The 22,974-nt window shown below is 36.2% G+C and overlaps 1 protein-coding gene across 2 annotated transcripts in view; it reads right to left on the reverse strand.

Moving 5' to 3' along the window:
* TTBK2 (tau tubulin kinase 2) overlaps positions 1–22,974 on the reverse strand; it is a 134,035-nt gene that overhangs the window by 102,587 nt on the left and 8,474 nt on the right. The window contains exons 1-2 of one of the 2 annotated variants that reach the window (XM_045771673.2): positions 10,130–10,376; positions 3,617–3,752 (exon numbers count right to left, since the gene is read on the reverse strand). In XM_045771673.2, coding sequence (XP_045627629.2) covers positions 3,617–3,685 — 69 coding nt within the window. In that variant the 5' untranslated portion in view covers positions 3,686–3,752; positions 10,130–10,376. Of the gene's footprint in view, positions 1–3,616; positions 3,753–10,129; positions 10,377–22,974 lie in introns of those variants that run through there. The other variant, XM_045771667.2, reaches the window with a different exon arrangement.

Consider the following 22,974-nt stretch of genomic DNA (forward strand, 5'->3'; position numbering starts at 1 on the left):
AAGGTCTTCTCTTTTCCACATTATCAAACATCTAGGATGGAATACAATGCCGGAAGTCATCACTAGAAGCACATGGTCCTAAACCCTAACCACCCCAGAGGACTCACTTGAAGTTCTACTTCTTTTAACACTGTGTCTGCACTGATTACTGCCTCCAGGCTGATTTCTCTCCGAGAGAAATCAGTACATGAGACAGAAATCTTAATTTCTATAGGAATTATTTGCTTAATCATCTAATTAATCATTTTACTAGGCTAAACACCTCAGGTATCACTTATATTACTACACTGTGCTGTTTTTTAACTTTCCACTGTCAATGTCCTAGCCCCCTACAGTGAAACTAAGCTTCTTCAGAGAGAGCCACTCCTTTCTATTTTTTTGTTTCCCCTATAGTGAGTGGCTAAGTGGTAACTCCGTAATTATTGCTAAATAACTATTCAAAGTTTTGTATATAAGAGCTATAATCCTTTATTCCAGTTGGGTGATGGGAAGAGATACCATGAGGAGCTCCAGTATGAATTCAGGATTAAAATGAAGTTCCAGAACTTCATTTCAGTTAAATAGTTTTTTGTTGGGCCCTGAGCGATACTTATGATTCTTAACATGTGTCCATTAAACAAAGCCTAGTGTAACTTTAAAAACTCATCAACAGTACAAAAGGGACATCTCTAAAATTACAGTCTGTGGTGAAGGCAGCTTCATGTTTTACCTCACAAACAAACCTTACCAAAAGACAGAACAAAAAATCTACACCAAAGTAATGATTTTGTTCCTTGGTCTATTCCTATGTCATTTCACAATAGTGGAACATCAATATTTTTTACTGAGCTTGACAAAGCACTAAGACATCATCATTGCTTATAAGGCAAAGAGCTAGAGACAATTTAGTATGATGGGGGTATGCAGATTAGGGAAAGTATAGAGGTAAGTGGCAGACTTTCTTTCCCAAAGATGATCACAAAAATATCAACCACTCCTTTTGCTCTTCTTCAGTGTGACCTTGCCACTCACCCATCAAGAAGCAGAGTCCATTCCCCACCCCCTTAAATCTGGGTAAATCTTGTGACTACTTTGACCAACAGAACACAGTACAGTAATTCTGAACCAGCTCTGAGAATAGTCCTTAACAGCTTTGTAGCTTCTGTTTCCTGTCTCTCAAAAGCCAGCTACCATGTAAAAAGTCTGACCATCCTGAGAAGCCACAGACCTGTGGAGAGGTCCTAGAAAATAAGCTACCAGGGATGAAGGGGGGTGAGTAAGGGAACGATGGACCTCCAAGTCACCAAACAAGCCATTTGGGAGTGGATGCCCTAACCCACACAATCCTGAAAGTGCCACATGGTTAAGAGACAAAGCACTCTTCTCAAATTCCTAATTCACAAAATTGTAAGCAAATTAAAAATTGTTTTAAGCCTCTATGTTTTGAGGCAGTTTGTTCATAATGGTAGATAACCAAAACACCATCAGTAACAATGAGCCTGTGATTTCTTACTAAAATGCCACTATGCCTCCCAAATTTGGGGGACATGTTCCAAACATATATTAGGTCTAATTATCAGGAGAGAGCAACTATGCAAGACATAGCTTCATCTGTCACCTTTTGATATGTCTACTGCAAAGAGCCAAATTTTATCACAGCATTTAATACAAAGCACTCACCAAAGCAACACTCATTCCTGACTTACATAAAAGACTACTAACTGTTAGAATTTCTTATCACAATCCATGATGACAACATGGTTCTTTTCTTATATTTACTCAAGTAAATTTTCAAAGCCTACTGATTTGCCTAATTGGTAACACACTGTAACCCAGACACAACATTTGTAATTCTAAAGGAAGAATCTTCTTTTTCCAATCTGTGATAGAGTAAGGAAACCATTAAAATAACTTTGCTAAACCCGCTAATGGAACAAAACTTTAATAAAAGACTGGGTAGCAATAAAATATATATTTAAGTACATCTAAAACAAAAATTGTTCTTAAGAGCAGGAAAGATGCAAGATTCCAGGTCTAGGGCAAGGAAGACTTCAAAAGACTGTTATTAGGATCACGTTGAAAAGACTCAAGAGACAACATGAAGGGTGTCCCCTAGTCAAATGAAACAGTTTGGGGCTCAATAAGGAATAATAATGACAACTGACTGAAACACATGAAATATGTTTAAATCCATGAATTCTTTATATTTTTAAAAATCTCATTGATCACTTTTGGAAAATACTAGGGAGCAAATTCATTATTCTGAAAACTAGTAAATTAAGAAAAAGAATTAAGTATTTATTCTGTTTTCCTAATCAAAATGTATCTCAGGGTAACCAAATAGCTGATGATACAAAATTTCTCTTTGTAGATGTATAAAAATGAAGGAATGACAGAATGTCACAATCTGCAATTAACAGACCTAGCAAATGATGATCAATAGTGCTAAAATGATAATGGGCAATGGGACACACAATGTTTTAACAGGTGATAAGACATTACGTATGTGCCTCTTACTGACAGCTCACAATACCCTTTATGAAAAAAAGCCACCTCAATAAGCAAACCTGAACTCAGATTTAATTGAGCCTCAAAAAAATATCAATTTACATGAAACACATGAGACAGAGAAACATGTTAATACTATATGGAAGAAATCAGAAAAATCCAAACTATGGGAAATTCTACAGGCAAATGATCTACTGTCTTAAAACAACAACAACAACAAAATAGCAAGGAAAAAAGAAAGATGAAAAGAAATCTAGAAATTAAAAGAAACTTAAGTGATGTCAACCAACTGCAATATCCAGGCTTTACTTGGATATGATTTAAACCATTAAAAATAATTTACAATAGGGGAAATGTGAAAATTGAAGGATACATAATGATATTAAAAAATTATTACTTTTTTAGGTGTGATAATATTATGATTATTTTTTTTAAGATTTTATTTATTTATTTGACAGAGAGAGAGAGACAGCGAGAGAGGGAACATAAGCAGGCTCCCAGCAGAGGAGCTTGATGTGGGGCTCGTTCCCATAACGCTGGGATCACGCCCTGAGCCAAAGGCAGACACTTAACAACTGAGCCACCCAGGTGCTCCAATATGATTCCATTTTTAAAAGAATGTTTATCCTTAGAGATGCATAACTGAAGTACATACAGAAGAAATGTTAAGGTAAAAGAATTGCTTCAAAATATTCTGAGAGGGAGGTTAAAGAGAAAACAAGATTGACTATAAAATGATAACTGTTTAAGCTGGGGCACGAGTACATAAAGGTTCATCAAATCAGTCTCACATTTTTAGGTATGCTTACAATTTTCTTTAATAGTTCAAAAATTTTTAAAAAGAGAAGTTCATTGTTCAATATTTTTTTTGTTGGTTTGTCTTTCCCTAAGTACACTTTTATCAACCTTACTCAATAGTAGCTGTCAGAGGTTAGAACATTTACTACTATATAAAGCAAGAATTATGGTATAAACAGGACTTGATCACAGGAAAACAACTGAAAATATGCTCTAGGCATATAAGCAATATATGTATTATTTTCTGTGGAAATCCTATTTTTATCAAGATACCAAAAATTATCTCCTGATATGTTCTCTCACTCTCTTTCTCTCTAAGATGTGTACCCACCACTTTCCATCTTTCTTTGACCAGGATTCCAACACTGAGAATATCTGGCTGCTCTCCTCCTCCACTCATTGCAATTCACTGATGTAATAAAACGGCTACACAGGCATCCAGCTCCCAACGATGGTTTCCATTTAACCTAAAACAAAACAAAACAAAAAAACAGTGGCAACATATCAGGGCTCATTAAATGACACAAACATTCCAGGGCCAAGTAGCACATTGTATACATTAATTAGGTTGCTTTGTTGGAAAGGAGGTAAAAACCCCACAAAACTCAGTTTCAAAATCTGTTTAGTGCATATATATAAAAAAAAAAAAGTACTTAACTTTCTACTAAGGATGCCTATGAAATAGCTAGACATTACAAAGACATTATGCTACAATACAGATATAATTTCAATCACTGAGATTGCTAGACTATAGAGCAAGCATGGTGTCAGTAGCAATTGACCAAGACAGATGACTGTCCTAACTACAACATATTCCTAAAGAAAAAGACAGGGTACCTAACTTACTTACAACAGCTTATAGTTTAATAGGTTGTAACTTAAAGCTTAACATCACCTAGAACTAATAAAATTTTAATATTACATACTGTACATAATGCATTCAAAGTGCACAGAAAATAAACATGAGCCACAGAAAAGAGCAGTTGATCAATTCCAATACAATGATACTTTAAGAAAAAGATAATAGTAATATGAATAGCATACCTATAAAAAATGAAAATAGAGCAGAAAAATCTGGCCTAAAGGAGACGAAAACTATAACTTTATGTTACAGAACAAACTAAAAGAAATTTTTTTAAAAAAGCTTTAAAACAACATAAATCAGAATTAGAAAAGCCCTTAATGAGAAGGCTAGACAACAGGAAGACATAAAAAGAAATCTGAGCTAACTCTGGAAAGGACCAGAAATGAAGACTCAACTAGAAGAGATGTGAGAGAAGACACCATACAAATAAGGAGGAAAAAAGAAAGAATAATGAAAAAAAAATTAAAAAGAAATTTAAAAGTAAAAGTGATAAATAAAAGGCAAAGTAAATACAAAATAGATATTCTAGAGGTCTCCAAAAGAAAACCCATGCTATGAAATAGGATAAATACTAGCCACTAGAATTCAATAAATTTCTGGAAATTTAAAAAAAAAAAGGCTAAATCTGCATATTGAAATCGTATACCACATACCTGGGAAAACAACTCAGAAAATCAACATCAACACACAGTCTCATAAAACTACTGGATTTTAAGGGGAAAAAAAATTTCATTGGCATCTGTGCAGACAGTCCAAATTACTTAGAAGGGAAAGAAAAAAAGATATTGGCACTGACTGACAACAGACATTGGCACAAACAGTGTACACCAGCAGACAATGAAATTATATATTTAAATGCCCAAAGAAATAAAATGTAAGCCAAGGATATTATATACAGTCAAACTAACTTTCATGGCTAAAGGAAACAAATTTTATGAAACACAGAATTCAAAAAACACTGTTCCCAGGAAATGCTCCTAGGAACCATGTAACAAGTATCAGACGATCAAGAAATTATGATAAAAGATTTGGCATGAGGAATGGCCTGAAAAGGCCTAAAAGCAATGATAACCCAGTAGCAATGAATACCCCTGTCTTCAGACTGTGGACTTTAAACATCATTTCCCATTAAAAGAAATCAGGCTCCATCAGGGAAATACAAACCAAAAGCACAGTGACATACCACCTTACACCAGTTGGAATGGCAAAAATTAACAAGACAGGAAACAACAAGGTTGGTGAGGATGTGGAGAAAGTGGAATGCCATTACACTGTTGGTGGGAATGCAAGCTGGTACAGTGACTCTGGAAAACAGTATGGATGTTCCTCAAGACGTTAAAAATAGAGCTACCCTACGACCCAGCAATTGTACTACTAGGTATTTATCCCAAAGATACAGACGTAGAGACAAGAAGGGGCACGTGCACCCCAACGTTCATAGCAGCAATGTCCACAACAGACCAACTGTGGAAGGAGCTGAGATGCCCTTCAACAGATGAATGGATAAAGAAGACGTGGTTCATATATACAATAGAATATTACTCAGCAATCAGAAAGGATGAATACTCACCATTTGCATCAACATGGATGGAACTGGAGGGGATTATGCTAAGTGAAATAAATCAAGCAGAGAAAGACAATTGTCATATGGATTCACTCATATGTGGAACACAAGGAATAGTGCAGAGGACCACAGGGGAAGGGAGGGAAAACTGAATGGGAAGAAATCAGAGAGGGAGACAAATGATGAAAGGCTCTGGACTCCAGGAAACAAATTGAGGGTTTCAGAAGGGAGGGGGTGGGGGGATGGGGTAGCTGAGTAATGGGTATTAAAGGAGGGCACGTGTGGTGGTGAGCACTGTGCGTTACACGTAACTAATGAATCACTGAACACTACATCAAAAACTAATGATGTATTATATGTTGGCTAATTTAACATAATAAAAAATAAAAAAAATTATAAAAATTTAAAATAATGAAAAAAAAGAAAAGAAATCAGGCTCCTTGGAGAAATAGCTTATTCCAGGTCTGGCATAGGAAATTATACACAATGAACTTGGGACATCAAATCAGAAAGCAAAACATTAACAATTCTACTACAGGCAAGTCAAAAGGAAATCAGAGACAGGTGAAAGGATTCTCATTTGCCAAATTTCTCATATGAACACATATAAGAATGGTGACTGCAATGACTGGAAGATATCAAAAATATAAACACCCATGAGTTCATAACAACACTCAAAAAAGAAAAAAGAGAATTCCTCTTTGGTCAACCTTTGGAAGTTGCTAGGGTACAACTCACTATTCTGAACATTGATAAAGAAACAAAGAATCATGGATTTATCATGCCTTTCTGGTATGAACAGTATTTTATGGAAACCAAGGAGATAAATTTTTTCCTCAGAGAATAATCACAGATAATAAATGCTAGAAGAACAGACAGAATTAGAAAATCACTATTTCCTGGGGTGCCGGGGTGGCTCAGTCTGTTAAGTGACCAAATCTTGATTTCAGCTCAGGTCATGATATTGGAGTTGTGAGATCCAGACCTAAGTCGGGCTCCATGCTGGGTGCACAGCCTGCTTAAGATTCCTTCTCTCCCTCTCCTCCTCCCCACCTCCCCCTTCCCTAAAAAAACCCAAAAAACCTTACCCATGATAGCAGAGATCATACCTGGGTAGCTTGAAGAGAACACACTGTATTTGCTAAGTGAGTAAGAAATATTCTCTTTGAACAGAGAATTGCTATTTGAAATATTGCTTTGAATATTGCTAGGCATATACATAAAATTGGCATATACATACAATGGAATATTATTCAGCCTCAAAAAAGAAGGAAATTCTGACATGCTACAACATGAATGAACCTTGAGAACATTATGCTGAGTGAAACAGGCCAGTCACTAAAGGGCAAATATTCTATGGGCCCACTTATATGAAGTATTTAAAGTAGTCAAAATCACAGAAACAAAAAGTAGAATGGTGGTTACTAGGGGACGGAGGGGAGGGAAAAAGGGGGAGTTGTTCAATGGGAACAGAATTTCAGTTTTCCAAGATGAAAGAGTTCTGGATATCTGATTTACAACAATGTGAATATACTTAACACTAGTGATATGTACACTTAAAAATGATTAAGATGGTAAATTTTATGTTATGTATTCTTTACCACCGGGAAGAAGGAAAGGGAAGAAGGGGAAGGGGGGGAAAGAAAAGGTGGGGGAAGCAGAAAGGGGAGAAGGTGGAAATGAGGGAAAGGGAAGAAGGGGGGGAAGGGAAAGGGAAAAGATGGTATGGGCCCCTGGTGGGGAAAACTGGTAACATCCAGCATGATAATATACATTTAAACTCTAATCCAGCAATTTCACTTCAAGGAATCTATCCCAAAGATATCATGATGAAAAATGTGTAATGTCTTTTTCACAAAGCTTTTTACTATAACACTACTTAAAAAAACGAGACTAGAAAAAAACCTAACACTCCATCAATAGGGGATTAGGTGAATATAAAATGGTTCATCTATGCAATGGAGTACTAGTCCAGGAATAAGAGAGATACTGATAAAGTGATTTTCAGGATATATTATTAAGTGAAAAAAAGCAAGATGCAGTAAAGTGTTTACAGTGTGTTACCTTTTGTATAAAAGGAAGGTAAATGTTAAACTTGTTATTTCCTTTTATTTTTAGAAAAAAGAAAAGAAAAAAAGATAAGCCAAAAAATGATTAAAATGATTTTCTATGACAGAGGTCGGTGTTTTGTTGGTAAAGGGCCGGAGAGTAAATATTACAGTCTTCTCAAGCCATATAACTTTTGTCATACCGATTCAACTCTGCCGTTACAACACAAAAGAAGTTATAGGTGATATGTAAACAAATGAGTATGGCCATGACAAAACATTATTTACAAAAAGAGCTCGGTAAGCCAAATCTGGCCTGCAAGCTGTTGTTTGCCAATCTTTTCTCAACAGAAAGGAGAAAACAAGATAGAAGGGATAAGACTTGGTTAAGGATAGACGAGATAAGACTTCTGTGAATCTATTTTGTACAACAGTTTTGATTTCAGACAAAATCACTGGGGCACCTAGGTGGCTCAGTCTGCTAACTGTCCAACTCTTAGTTTCATCTCAGGTCACAATCTCAGAGTCGTGAGATCAAGCCCCATGTCAGGCTCCATGCTGGGCATGGAGCCTGCTTGAGATTCTCTCTAACCTTTATAATATACAATGTATTATAATAAATCTTTATTTATTTTAAAGATTTTGTTTATTTATTTGAAAGAGAGAGAGAGAGGCAAGCAGGGAGAGGCAGAAGCAGACTCCCCGCCAAGCAGAGAGCCCAACGCAGGACTTGATCCCAGGACCCCGAGATCATGACCCGAGATGAAGGCAGACGCCTAACCAACTGAGCCACCGAGGCACACCAATAAATAAATCTTTAAAAAACAAATTAAGACAAAATCATTGCTTTACATGAGAAAAAAAATTCTTATACTCCAAATTCAAGAAAGGAGCATCCCAACAGTAGGCGTCAGAGCCAGCTTTAAAGTCATCCCGGTCTATCAATAATAGCTACAAATGAGTGACCACACTTCAGAAAGTCAACCAATCAGTAGTAACAGCGACACTCCATAACCACATTTGCATAACAAAGTTCAACCACTTCCTAAACACTCCCACTTCACCAATCCCTGAACTAGAACCCTCACAGCTCTCCCTTGCACAAAGAGATACAAATTTAGCATTTGGTTCAGATATTGAGCGAGGGCCTCTTCCTTTAAGCCAATTAAAAGACAAAATTAAATTTACAAAGAAAAAAATAACCGAATACCAAAAATGGGGGAGGCAACCTCTAAATATTTAAAACATACTGAAACCAATAACCCACTGCATACCAAGTTTGAGGCATAATTACACAGAAAATAATACAAGTGGCTTTGAAACATGGTATTTTGATTATATATTCTTAGTGCAATATATCTAAAGGAACAAAAGAACCACAGAGAAATGTTAAAACTGCATTTAGTAATGGGGTGCCTGGGTGGCTGAGCCAGTTAAGCGACTGACTCTTGGTTTCAGCTCAGGTCATGATCTCATGGGTTGTGAGACTGAGGCCTCACATCAGGCTCTGCACTCAGCTCCGAGTCTGCTTAAGATTCTCCCCTTCTGTCCCTCCCCCCACTTACATGCACAAAGGTGCTCTCTCTCTCTAAAATAAATAAACCTTTTTTAAAAATCTGAATTTAGTAGTTACATCGTTAGAAGTAATATCAATTATGTTATTTTAAAACTATTGTAACTATTTAAACTACTGTATACTGCAGGACACAGCAAATAAGTGATTACATTAAGCCACTAGGAATAAACATTTTCAGCATAAAGAGATATAAATATAAAAGTCAAAGACGTAAAAATTCTGAAATCCCACAATGAAAAAAATATGAAAAAAAAGTCATAATCATTATTTAAATACATACTTCACAACTAACCACTGAGAAGTCCTAGAAGCAATATAGGGCAATAGCATTAAGCATCCTTTAGTATCCAGACTGAGGTTACCAAATACCATTTCCCTCATAAAAAGAAAAAAAAAAGAAAGCTCCTTGGACAAATGACTACTTCTAAAACTAGGCCAGGTAGTAGAATCTCCCTATGCTCGAAAGCAGGGAGTATACATAGCAAAGACTAGGAATAGGTCCAGGTTTTATGGGACCTCAAGTTTATATTAAGCTGGGCCCTAAAAAATCTTTCTTTTCCAAATTTTACAAAACCTATATAGCCAATAACTAAAGCCTTAGTCCCAAAGCCTTGAAAGAAGCCTACGCAAATAAAGAACTCTGATGTTTAAGTTTCCGTATCTTCAAAGAAAATCCAACTTTCTCCAAGATGATGGAGTCAAGTCAAAAGGGCACTGAAGCCAAATGGTAGGGGCTCACACTGGTTTAAGGTAAGAAAATTGGACATCCAAAAGAATAATAATTGGGGTACCTGATGGCTAAGTCGCTTAAGTGGCTGACTCTTGATCTCAGCTCAGGTCTTGATCTCAGGGTCGTGAGTTCAAGCCCCGTGTTGGGCTCCACACCCAGTGTGGTGCCTACTTAAAAAGTAAGTAAGTAAGTAAGTAAATAAATAAATAAATAAATAACACTGCAAGTAACTGAAACATAAAACACATAATAATCCATGAGTTCATAACAATACTCAAAAACAACTCATTCGACAATATGAACAATTGCTAGAGCACTAATTTATTACTCTGAATACAAAAAAAAAGGAAAATAAACCAAGAATTTTTCCTGCCTATCCTGTAGTATTAATTGTATTTTGAGGAAACTGAATAATGATTACAGAATTAAAAATCCACCACTTTGCAAAACCTAATAGAATAATGAAGGCAATGATTAACAAAACTCTTAGGTAAAAAGTTGGTTGATTTAGAACTTAATAATAGATGGATGAGACTAGTAATATACTTAAACTCACTGATCAATATAAGCATCTCTAAAAGAGCTGATATTAAACAGCATACCACTTACTTTGAGAACTGAACCAAGTTTCTGACTCACTTCCCAGATCCCAAACTGCTACTCAGAGGTACACATTTGGGACACATCTGAATATGATTTCAAAGACTCTGCAAACTGAACTAATATTAAAACCAAAATACATGGAAGGCTAGTCAGAACTTTCAAACTGAACAAAAGTGCATAGCTAAAATTTTAAGTATCAACATTCTTCACAGAATTTAAACAAAACTTAAGTATCCTAATTTTTTAAATGTTGACGATATAATCCAAAATTACCAAGCATACAAAGAATGAGGAAAGTCCCAATTACATGTAAAAGGAAAACGAACAGATGCAAATGCTAAGATGACAGAGATTCAGGAGCCATCAGACGTTTAAAATAGTTAAAATAAAAATGCTACAAGAAGTAAAGGTGAACATCCTAGAAATGAATAGAAAGATATATAAAGCCTCAGTAAAGAAAAAGAAGACATAAATAAATGGAAATTTTAAGAAGTAAAAAATACAATAAGAAAAATTCTAAACATCCCTAGGTGGAGTCAATAGAAGAATAGAAGTGTCAAAAGAAAAAGTCAGTAAATCTGAAAACAGAAAAGATATTTATAAATTAACACAGACCCCAAGGACCAGTGAGACAATACCAAAAATTCTAACATTCGTGTCATCAGAATTGTATCAGGAAAGGAAAAGGTACATGGCAGAAAAAACATTTTTAAAGTAATGGCTAAAACTCAAACTTTGTGAAAGACATACAACACACTGAAGAATGTTAATTAACAGGATAACCACACACACAGAAAAACCTCCACTTCCAAACACATCAAAACCAAAGTGTTGAAAATTAAACACAAAGAAAAACTCTTAAAAACAGCGAGAGAAAAATGACATGTTACTTACAGGGGAACAATTCAATTGACTATGAATTTTTTTTTTTTTTTAGTTTTTATTTAAATTCTAGTTAGTTAACATACAGTGTAATATTAGTTTCAGGTGTACGATATAGTGATTCAACAATTCCATACATCACCCAGTGCTCATCACAACAAGTGCACTCCTTAATCCCCATCACCTATTCAACCAATTCCCCCACCTACCTCCCCTCTGATATGGATCAGTTTGTTGCCTACAGTTAAGTTTGTTTCTTGGTTTATCTCTCTTTTTTTTTTTTTTTAAATTATTTATTTATTTGACAGAGATAGAGACAGCCAGCGAGAGAGGGAACACAAGCAGGGGGAGTGGGAGAGGAAGAAGCAGGCTCCTAGCGGAGGAGCCTGATGTGGGGCTCGATCCCATAACGTCGGGATCACGCCCTGAGCCGAAGGCAGACGCTTAACCGCTGTGCCACCCAGGCGCCCCTATCTCTCTTTTTTTGTTTCTTTTGCTCATTTGTTTTGTTTCTTAAATTCCACATATGAGTGAAACCATAGGATATTTGTCTTTCTCTGACTGGCTTATTTCCCTTAGCATTATACTTTCTAGTTCCACCCATGTTGTTCCAAATGGCAAGATTTCATGCATTTTTATGGCTGAGCAATATTCCATTGTATATATACATATATACACTTGGTGTGTGTGTATATATATTCCATTGTATATATACATATATACACTATATGTATATATACACATATATATGTTCCATTGTATATATACATATATACACACCAAATATTCTTCATTCATCTTAATGGACACTTGGGCTGCTTCTATATAGTGGATGGTAGCCAGCAAGAAACAGGGAAATATTTTTAAGTACTAAAACTAATGTACTGTCAACCTAGAATTCCATATCCAGAGAAAATATCCTATAGGGTTAAAGGCATTTTCAGATAAAGTGAAATTAAGATTATGTGTTGTTAGCAGAGCTGCTATGAAAAAATTACCAAATAAATTTCTCCTGAGAAAAGGGAAATTATAACAGAAAGAAGCTTGAAGTAACAGGAATGAAGGAAGAAGACAAATCTAAGTAAATATGACAAGCTAATCTTCTCTTGAATTCTTTAAAATATGCTTGAAAATTAAATGACAATTAAGAGCAAAACCTATAACACTGTCTGAGAGGATTTTCAATGTATATAGATGTAACTCATAAGACTATTATAACAAAAGGTGGAATGATAAAGAGACCCATATAATGGTGACTATGTTTCTGCAATCCACTTGGAGGGGCAATATAAAAATTCTAGTAGGTTCTAAAAAATTAAGCAAGCATATTGTAAAAAAATATACAAAAAGATATAATCAAAAGCAAAAAAGATGAAATAAAGTAGAATACAAAAACATGTTAAGATAATTCAAAAGAAGGTAAGAAAAAGGAGAAATATAAGAATGAAAAGTGGGCATAAATATAAAACAAATAATAAACTGGTTGACCTAAATCCAAATGTATCTGTAATCACTTCAAATATAAATGACCTAAACACACCATCTCAAAGACAGAGATTATCAAGATGAACATGATATCTATAAGAAACTCACTTCAAAAATAATGATATACATAGGTTTAAAAGCAAAGGGATGCCCACTCCTGTTCCAGATCTCCTTACTCTTTAAATGGTAGTTTAATCCTCATCAAGTGTTGGTGACGATGTAGAGAAAAAGGAACCCTCCTGCACTGTTGGTGGAATGCAAACTGGTGCGGCCACTGTGGAATACAGTATGGAGGTTCCTCAAAAAGTTAAAAATAGAACTACCCTATAATCCAACAAATGCACTACTGGGTACCCCCAAAATACAAAAACACTAACTCAAAGGGATACATGCACCCCTATGTTTGGTGCAGCATTATCTACAATAGCCAAATTATAGAAGCCAATTTTAATTTCATTAAAATTTGTTAAGGTTTTTTTTGTGACCTAAGACATGACATGGTCTCTTATGGTATATGTTTGATGTGCATTTGAAAAGAATCTATATTCTACTTTTGTTGGGTTGAGTGTTTTGTATTTTTTATTTAAGACTGATAGATTGATTGATTGATTGATTGATTGATTTTAGACAGAGAGCAAGCTGGGCGAGGAGCAGCGGGAGAAGGTGAGAGAGAGACTACAAGCAGACTCCTAACCAAGTGTAGAGCTTGACACGGGGCTTGATCCCAGGACCCCAAGATCATGATCTGAGACAAAACCAGGAGTCAACTGCTCAACTGACTGAGCCACCTCGGTGCCCCGGGTTGAGTGTCTTTAAGTGTAAATTCGTTTGGTTGATGGGTTGCTCTGATTCAGGTCTCTGACACCAACTGGGTACCTACAATTCAGTTCAATTCTGACATTAACTACTCAGAATCAGTGAAGACCCTACAAGTTAAGGGACTCAGTCCCACAAGACTCCACAAATTTCAGAGTATAGCCACAAGTCCTGAGTGTCCCAAAGCCACACATACTTTGCCTGGCTGGCTACAAATGTGGGGATTCTCACAGGTTTAATAATTTGCTAGAAGAACTCACAGAACTAATGAAAGTGTTATACCTATGATTACAATTTTATTATAAGAGATACAAATGAACAGCCAGATGAAGAGGTATATTGGATAGGTTGGTAAGGGTTCCAACCACAGGAGTTTCTGTCCTTGTGGAGTTAGGGTGAGCCACCCTGTCAGTACACATGTTCACTAACCAGGAAGCTCCCTGAGCCTTGCTGTTTAGGGTTTTTAATATCAAGATTTCACTACATAGACATGTGAGATTAAATCATTGGCCACATATGAGGATGTGGAGAAAGGGGAACCCTCTTACACTGTTGGTGGGAATGCAAACTGGTGCAGCCACTCTGGAGAACAGTATGGAGGTTCCTCAAAAAGTTAAACCCAGCAATTGCACTAGTAGGTATTTATCTAAAGGATACAAAAGTACTGACTTGAAGGGGCACATGCACCCCAATATTTATGGTAGCACTATCAACAACAGCCAAAGTACAGAAAAAGCCCATATGGCCATTGACTGATGAATAGATAAAGATGATGTGGTATATATACACAATGGAATATTACTCAGCCATTGCAAAGAATGGAATCATGCCATTTGCAACAACATGGATGGAACTAGACTATATTACACTAACCAAAATAAGTCAGTCAGAGAAAAACATATACCATATGAGTTCACTCATGTGAAATTTAGAAAACAAAAAGATGAATATAAGGGAAGAGAAGGAAAAATAAGATAAAAATGGGAGGCAAACTGTAAGAGACTTAACCATAGAGTACTGAGGGTTGCTAGAGGGGAGGCTGGTAGAGGGATCAGCTAAAAGGGTGATGGGCATTAAGGAGGGCACTTGTGATGAGCACAGGGTGTTATATGTAAGTGATGAATCACTAAATTCTACGGAAACTAATACTACACTATATGTTAACTGACTTGAATTTAAATAAAATGTTGGAGGAAAAAAAATACCTTATTTCGTTAAAAAAAAAAACAAAAACCTTGTCCATGTAATTGAACTCAAATTTCCAGTCCCATTCTCCCTGGAGGTCGGAGGTTGAGCGGTGGGGCTGAAAGTTCCAACCCTGTAATCATGTGCTTGATCTTTCTAGTGCCCAGTCCCCATCCTGAAATCTAGGAGCCAGGCGTCACCCTGTCAGCATAACAGACATTCCTATCACTCAGGAATTGCCAGCCTCCACCAGGAATTGGAAATAAATCTATAAGTGTTAAGATTAGTAGACCATATATAGTTCAAATATATTTTTTATTGTACTGAAGTACTGCTGAGACAGCAGTGATGAAAAATCCAGTTACAATTAATGGATTTATCTATTTCTCCTTCCAGTTTGTTAATTTTTATTTTATATATTTTGATGCTCTTTTTTAAGATGTATACACATTGATAATTACTCTGTAAATGGGCCTTTCTCTGATTATGTGAATGTTCCCCTTTATCACTAGGGATTTGTTTTGCTCTGAAGTCTACATAGTTTTAAAATTTATAAATAAGCTTATTTGTAATGATATTTCTTATAATAAAAACAACACATGTGAAAATCACAAGTTATACAAAGAAATGGATGTAACAAAAAAACAATATAGACAGGAAAAAATTTAAAGATTTAATGAAGAGTTAAATATCAAATAGACAACTTTACTTCTGAATTCCGCTTTGTCATGCACACTAAATTGTAATTGAACAACGGCTCTCTCTTTGGGGGGTCCTGTATTGGAAATTCTGGATACAGGTAATTATATATTGATAAGAGTTTAAAGTTAATCATGTATTTCCCTGTAGTACTTAAACTTAATGCTGCCTTAATATGAAGTCACATTCAGTCTGCTTTGAAGTGAAATAGCTATAAGTTAATCTATTCTGCTGGGCCACGAAAATGTCACCAACGTTTTCCTGATGTATGTAGATGTGTCAGGATTAAACTATTTTTTGATCAAGTTTTTAATTTTAATTCCAGTTTAGTTAACATACAATGTTAAATTATTTTCTATCATACAATATAGTGACTAAACAATTTTGTACATTTAACTACTCCGTGCTCATCATAATAAGTGTACTCTTTTTTTTCTTAAGATTTTATTTATTTATTAGGGAGACAGAGTATGAGCAGGGTAGGAACAGAGGGAGAAAGACAAGCAGACTCTGCACCAAGGGCAGAAGCCCAACAGGGGGCTTGATTCCACAACCCTGAGACCACAACCTGAGCCAAAATCAAGAGTCAGATGCTTAACTGACTGAACCACCCAGGCCCCCCAAACTATTTTTAATTGAACAAAAATTAAAATACAACATATAAAAATGTGCAGGATGCAGCTAAAGCATTGATCAGAGGGAAAACTATAGCATTAAAAACATTCAGAATGACAAGGCTCCTGGGTGTCTCAGTTGGTTAAGCATCTGCCTTCGGCTCAGGTCATGATCCCAGGGTCCTGGGATGGAGCCCTGCATGAGGCTCCCTGCTCAGTGGGGAGTCTGCTTCTCCCTCTGCCTCTGCCCCAGCTCATGTTCTCTCTCTCTCTCAATAAATAAATTAAAAAAAAAAAAAACATTCAGAATGAGGAGCTCAGGGTGGCTCAGGTCGTGATCCGAGGGTCCTGAGTTCAAGCCCTGTGTTGGCCTCCACGCCAAGCATGGGGCCTACTTAAATAAATAAATAAATAGGCAAACAACTTAAATAGACATTTTTCTAAAGAAAATATGCAAATGGTCAATAAGCACATGAAAAGATGCTCAACATCATTAATTATTAAGAAAATGCAAATCAAACCACTAACCACCTTATACCCATTAGAATGACAATTATAAACAAACACACACACACACACACACACACACACACACAAAACTGCTGGCAGAGATGAGGAGAAACTGGAACTTGTGCATTGCTAATGTCAATGTAAAATGGTGCAACCACTACAGAAAACAGTATTGGAGGTTCCCCCAAAGCTAAAACGTAGAATTAAAATACGATCAAGCAATTCCACTTCTGAGTATATCCCCAAAAGAAGTCAAAGTAAGTGGTCAATATATTTGTACACCAATGTTCATCGCAGCATTATTCACAATAGCCAAGACGTGGAAGCAGCCAAGTATCCATCCCAAGTGACAGATGAATGGATAAACAAAATGTAGCACATACAATGATATATTATTCAATATTAAAAAGGAAGGAAATTCTCAAAATACCACAACATGAATGAAACTTGAAGACATGCTAAGTGAAATAAGACACTCACAAAAGGTCGAATATATGATTCCATTTATAATAGGCACCTAGAGTAGCCAAATTCATAGAGACAGAAAAGTAGTTTCTGTCTGGTGGTTGCCAGGGGCTGCAAGGACAGGATAACAGAGATTTATTGTTTACTGGGTACAGAATTTCATTTGAGGAAGATGAAAAAGTTCAGGTGGCGATATATGTACAACGTTAATGTACTTAATGCCACTGAACTGCCCACTTAAAAATGGTTAAAATGGTAAATCTTATATGTATTTTACCACAATAAAAAAAAATTTTAATGACTACTAGGTACCCCTCAGATATAACCACAAAAGCCAAATAATTTTCACTGTCTCACTCTCAATTGTCAGGAATAAAGTGGTATCCTATGTAGAGTCTTTCACAGAACACTGAAATAAATCTAAGGATACACCTGTTCCAAACAGGAATTGAACCCTAGGGGAAAAGCCCAGAATCCTATAAGCTACCAAGGTATACTACACTTCTTCTAAAATGGCTCCCAATGATCCCCCATTTGATGCTTTTGATCACCTCCCATCAAATGTAGGTGAATCTACTGACTTGCCTCTAATGAACAGAATACAGCAAAAGTGAGAGGTCACTTCCCAGACGTATTCTAAAAGACTGCAATGTCTACCTTGCTGACATTCTCTCTCTTTGGCTCTTCGCACTTGCTTATTCTGATGAAGCAAGCTGCCATGTTGCCCCCAGGAAAGGCCCACATGGCAAAGAACTGAGGGCAGCACCTGTTAGCACAATTATATGGCTCCACTTATAATAGGTACCAACAGCTAGCAGAGAACTGAGGACCTTTGTCCAACCATTCCCAAGGAACCGAATCATACCAACCATCGGACTAAGCCTGGAAACAGATCCTTCCCCAACTGAGCCATGTGACATCTACAGCCTACCTTGACTGAAGCCTGTGATTGACCCTAAAACAGAGTACCTAGCTGAGTCACAAACCAAAATCTTGACTTACAGACACTGTGAGATAATAAATGTTGCTGTTCTAAAACACTAAATTTGGGGTAATTTGCTATGCAGTAATACATAACTAATATACCAGACCTTAATGGCAAGGGGCAATAGTTTCTCAAAGCTGTATGTGAACCACAGGTTCTTTTCGATTCCACATCACTGATTATATCTTAAAAAATTAATGTAATTTGGCTGCAGTATCAATGCTGTCAAATAATTGGAATTCATTTTTTCAGTAACACTAATAAGTTAAAAATAATCAATCTTGATGCGAGAAAACTATATACTGCAAGAAAATAATTAAATAAATTCCTCCGTTTTTGGTTTTGGTTTTTTTTAGAAATTGGTTTTTTTTTTCCTCCAAAGATTTTATTTATTTATTTGACGGAGAGAGAGACAGCCAGCGAGAGAGGAAACACAAGCAGGGGGAGTGGGAGAGGAAGAAGCAGGCTCCCAGCGGAGGAGCCTGATGCAGGGCTCGATCCCAGATCGCCGGGATCACGCCCTGAGCCAAAGGCAGACACTCAACGACTGAGCCACCCAGGCGTCCCTAAATAAATTCCTCCTTGATAATATCCTTAATGACCTAAAATAGGGAATAAATAGCATACTAATAAATTCAGACAATGATGCTAAATGTGGAGGTGTTGTCAAAACAGACCCAAAGATGATGAAAATATGGACAAAACATACTAAATAGAGATTCAACTTGCCAAACAACATGTGGTAAAAAATCATTTGAAACATTTACTAGATAGAAAAAAGTGAGAAGAAGCCAACAAATTAATATAATACTGACAATCCCCTAGATTATAAATCCCTTGAAGATGAAGACCATATCATAATCACATATCCTCTGCCATAATCAAAAAAATATAAACTTTGCATTAATCAATAGACAGTTGATGAAGTTAATTGATGAGCTGAAAATGAGACTTCAAGCTATAATTTAAAAGTCATATAGATTCACATACACAAATACAACAGAAAGATGAGAGGAGAAAGGAAAAATAAAGAGAAAATGGAAATAAGAATGATAAGAGGAACAATGGCAAATGGATAAAAAATTGTATAAGAATTCCATAAACATAAGCCAAACCAAACCACACCTAACGAAGAGAACTCCTTATAAGAGAAATTAACATAATACTGCCGTGTGTTTATTGTCTTCTAACTCCAGGGACTTCTCACAAAATAGACATTAAGACCAGACTACCGAGATTCAAATCCTGGCTCTGTAATCTAAGGCCCATTACTTAACTTCTCTGGGCCTCAATCTCCTCATCTATGAAAAAGAGATAAGAACAGCGGCTATCTAAGGATTAAAAGTGATAATATATGATATATGTAAAGTGTTTATTTATCACACTGCTTGGCACAATAAGTATGCTCAATAAATGGTTGTCATTACTTAGTAAATCATTTTGTATGCTTCTCAACTGAAAGAAGGAGAAATCGTCATATCCACAGACATACTACTGTCCAAAACAGACCCTGTGCTGCTTGAATGCTGATGAAAAGAAATGATGTTTGCATGAAGGCCTTGAATTTAAACCTATTATACAACTACTATTTATCAAATTCAAATAAAAATGTTTTTATCAGCAAGAGAAAATTATTTCTCTACAACTATAATTACAAATTAAATTACAGCATTTGCATTGTTATAATTTTGCTCTTAAAGTTAATAGAAAAATTAGTTGATCAAAAAGGGAATAAAAATAAACCAATGACACCTGCTATTTCTAGATTGGAAACAGTATAAATTAGTTCCTAAATGTGTCTTGACTTGAAGCAAATTTTGAGAACCCGCCCACATGAAGGAAGGAAGCATTATCATAGTGACTATCAAAGAAGAAATTATTTAAAAATAAAAACTTAAAGACTCTCATACACTGCTGGTAGGAATGTACTTTGGAAAATAGTTCTACATTATAAAGCTGAAAATAGGCATACCCCATGACCCAACAACTCTTTTTCCAGGTATATATCCTAAAAACACTCTTCTCTCATGGGCACCAGGAAACACACACAAATATGTTCATAGCCACACCATCCATAAACACCAAAACTAAAAACAACCCGAATGTCCAGCAAGAGAAGAATGGATAAAGTGTAGTACATTCATAGAGTTAAAGAAAAAAAAAGTATTTGTTTCCTACTGCTATTGTAACAAATTACTGCAAATTTCATGGCAAAACAACACAAATTTATAATCTTACAGTTCTAGAGATGAGAAGTCCAGGCTTCTAATGGGTATAAAATCAAGGTGTCAGCAAGGCTATGCTCCTTCTGAAAACTATAGGGGAGAATCCCTTTTCCGGCTTTTAGAAGCTGCCTGGATGCTTTGACTCATGGCCCCATCCTCTGAGCTAGTGGTTTAGCATCTTCAAATCTCTCTCTGACCTCTGCTTCCATCATCACAGCTTTTTATATACACCTCCCTCTTATACTGTCCCTTGGGATTACATTGAACCAACCTGAATAATCAGGGATAATCTTCCCCCCTCAAAAGCCTTAACTTAATCACACCTGCAAAGTTCCTTCTACCATATAAGGTAACACATTCACAGTCTTCAGGGATCGGAGCATGAATATTTTTGAGGGACTATTTTCTACCTACCACAAAACCTGTACTAAAATGAAAATGAAGGGGCGCCTGGGTGGCTCAGTCGTTAAGCATCTGCCTTCGACTCACGACTCACGGCGTGATCCCAGCGTCCTGGGATCAAGCCCTGCATCGGGCTCCTCTGCTGGGAGCCTGCTTCTTCCTCTCCCACTCCCCCTGCTTGTGTTCCCTCTCTCGCTGGCTGTCTCTCTGTCAAATAAATAAATAAAATCCTTTAAAAAAATAAATAAAATGAAAATGAAGAAACTACTGCAACACTGGACTATAGGAACAAATCTCACAAACAACACTGAAAAAACTCAAGCAAGACAAAAGTATACATACAATATAAATCCTTTCATATAAAGTTCAAAAATAAGTAAAACTAAATTATGTTAAATAGGGATGCAAACATAGGTAGTAGGTCTAAAGAAAACGAAGGACATGATTTTTCACAAAAATCACAAGAATAGATTCCTTTGGGGTAAAAGGGGATGAGATCAGGAAGGGGCTTCTGAAATGCAGGTAATATTCTATTTCTTAACCATTTATAATTATTTGTTAAACAGCACAACTAAGTTTTATGTAGTCTGTGATTGGTGTGTCTTATAATAAGAGCAGTAACAGATAATAGTCATACGAACCAGAGGCAAGGATAGCCAGAAACAGAACAGATTAGGCAACAACCATCTAGCAGTATGGCAGACCAGCAAGAGACTGTTGCATCTACGCAATGGTGAAAAGCCAGCTGACCTATGAGTTAGGCACAGGGCAGAAATCTAGGTTTGCAATAAAGAAGCAAGCTTAGAAATATATACATAATTTACAATGTCTTCCTAATAGACTATAAATTTCTTGAGGTCAAAAGATGACCTCAATTAGAGTATTATTCTCATCTTTGTACTTAGTACCTAATGTAATACCAACCACAGAACAATCTTTCTAATAAATGTTTAATTACTGGAATGAATGAAACTTCTTTCACCTCCTATACAGCTGACTGAAATTAAATCATCCTCCAGCAAATAATTGAGAGTGGACTTGAAAGTATAACATACAGTCATTCAATAAATTGCTATGAATACACAGAAGAGTAGATAGAAGTATAATGCAGGTTTTGCCCTCAATGAGTTTACAATCAAAGAAAGAAGAAAATGCAAACAATTATTTCCAAATTAGTCTTTGAAATAGAACACAGAATACAAAAACAGAAATTAACATTAATTCTCTGGATTTAAAAGGTAAAAAATATAAAAAGTTAATCAACATCAAATTGTAGGGGCCAAGTACATATGACACATCAGAACTGTGGGAGGTTTACATTGGCTAGGATGATCGTACAAAGTTTCTTAGAGGAGGTGGACAGGATTCACAATAATTCAGTAGATGGCAAAATAGCCACAAATTCCTCCCATTCCTGTATACACATCTCTTTACGTTGTGACCTTGCTTCGTCTCTTATTAAGAGGTAGAGTTTCTTTCTTCATCCTAGAAACTGGGCTTGGCCCTGCGACTTGCTTTGACCAACAGGACATTAGCAAACACAACCAGAAACTTGACAAGCACTTAAGCACTGAATTTGCCCTCTTTTACTGGTTTTGGAACCTAGATTGTGAAGAAACCCAAGATAGCTGACTGCCTCACATAAGAGAGCCCGGACAACAACCAAAAAAAGAACCATTCTTCTGGGCCCAAACCGCCAATCCATAGAATAGTTAATTAACAAATTGTTGTTTTAGCCTCTGCATTTTGGAGTGGTTTGTTTGAAGGCAAAAGCTAAATGAGGAGCTAAGCAAAGGCACAGAAGAAGAAATGAACATAACACACAAGTGCATGGGAAAAATGAACGTGTACATTAGTCTAAATGGACTAACACTAGTCTAAAAAAGTTCTGATCATAGAGAAAATACGTAAGTGTGAAAGGTAAAGTTCAGACTGTAAAAATCAGGCTAGGAAGAAAGTGAACTCATTCTATTTCAGTAGACAAAGGGGAGCCACTGAAGGACTTCAGAGCAGGGGGAGGATATAAAGCAAAAGG

This window comes from Ursus americanus, chromosome 36 (genome assembly GCF_024610735.1).
Source record: "Ursus americanus isolate L20-20 chromosome 36, mUrsAme1.1.p, whole genome shotgun sequence".
NCBI classification, from domain to species: Eukaryota; Metazoa; Chordata; class Mammalia; order Carnivora; family Ursidae; genus Ursus; species Ursus americanus.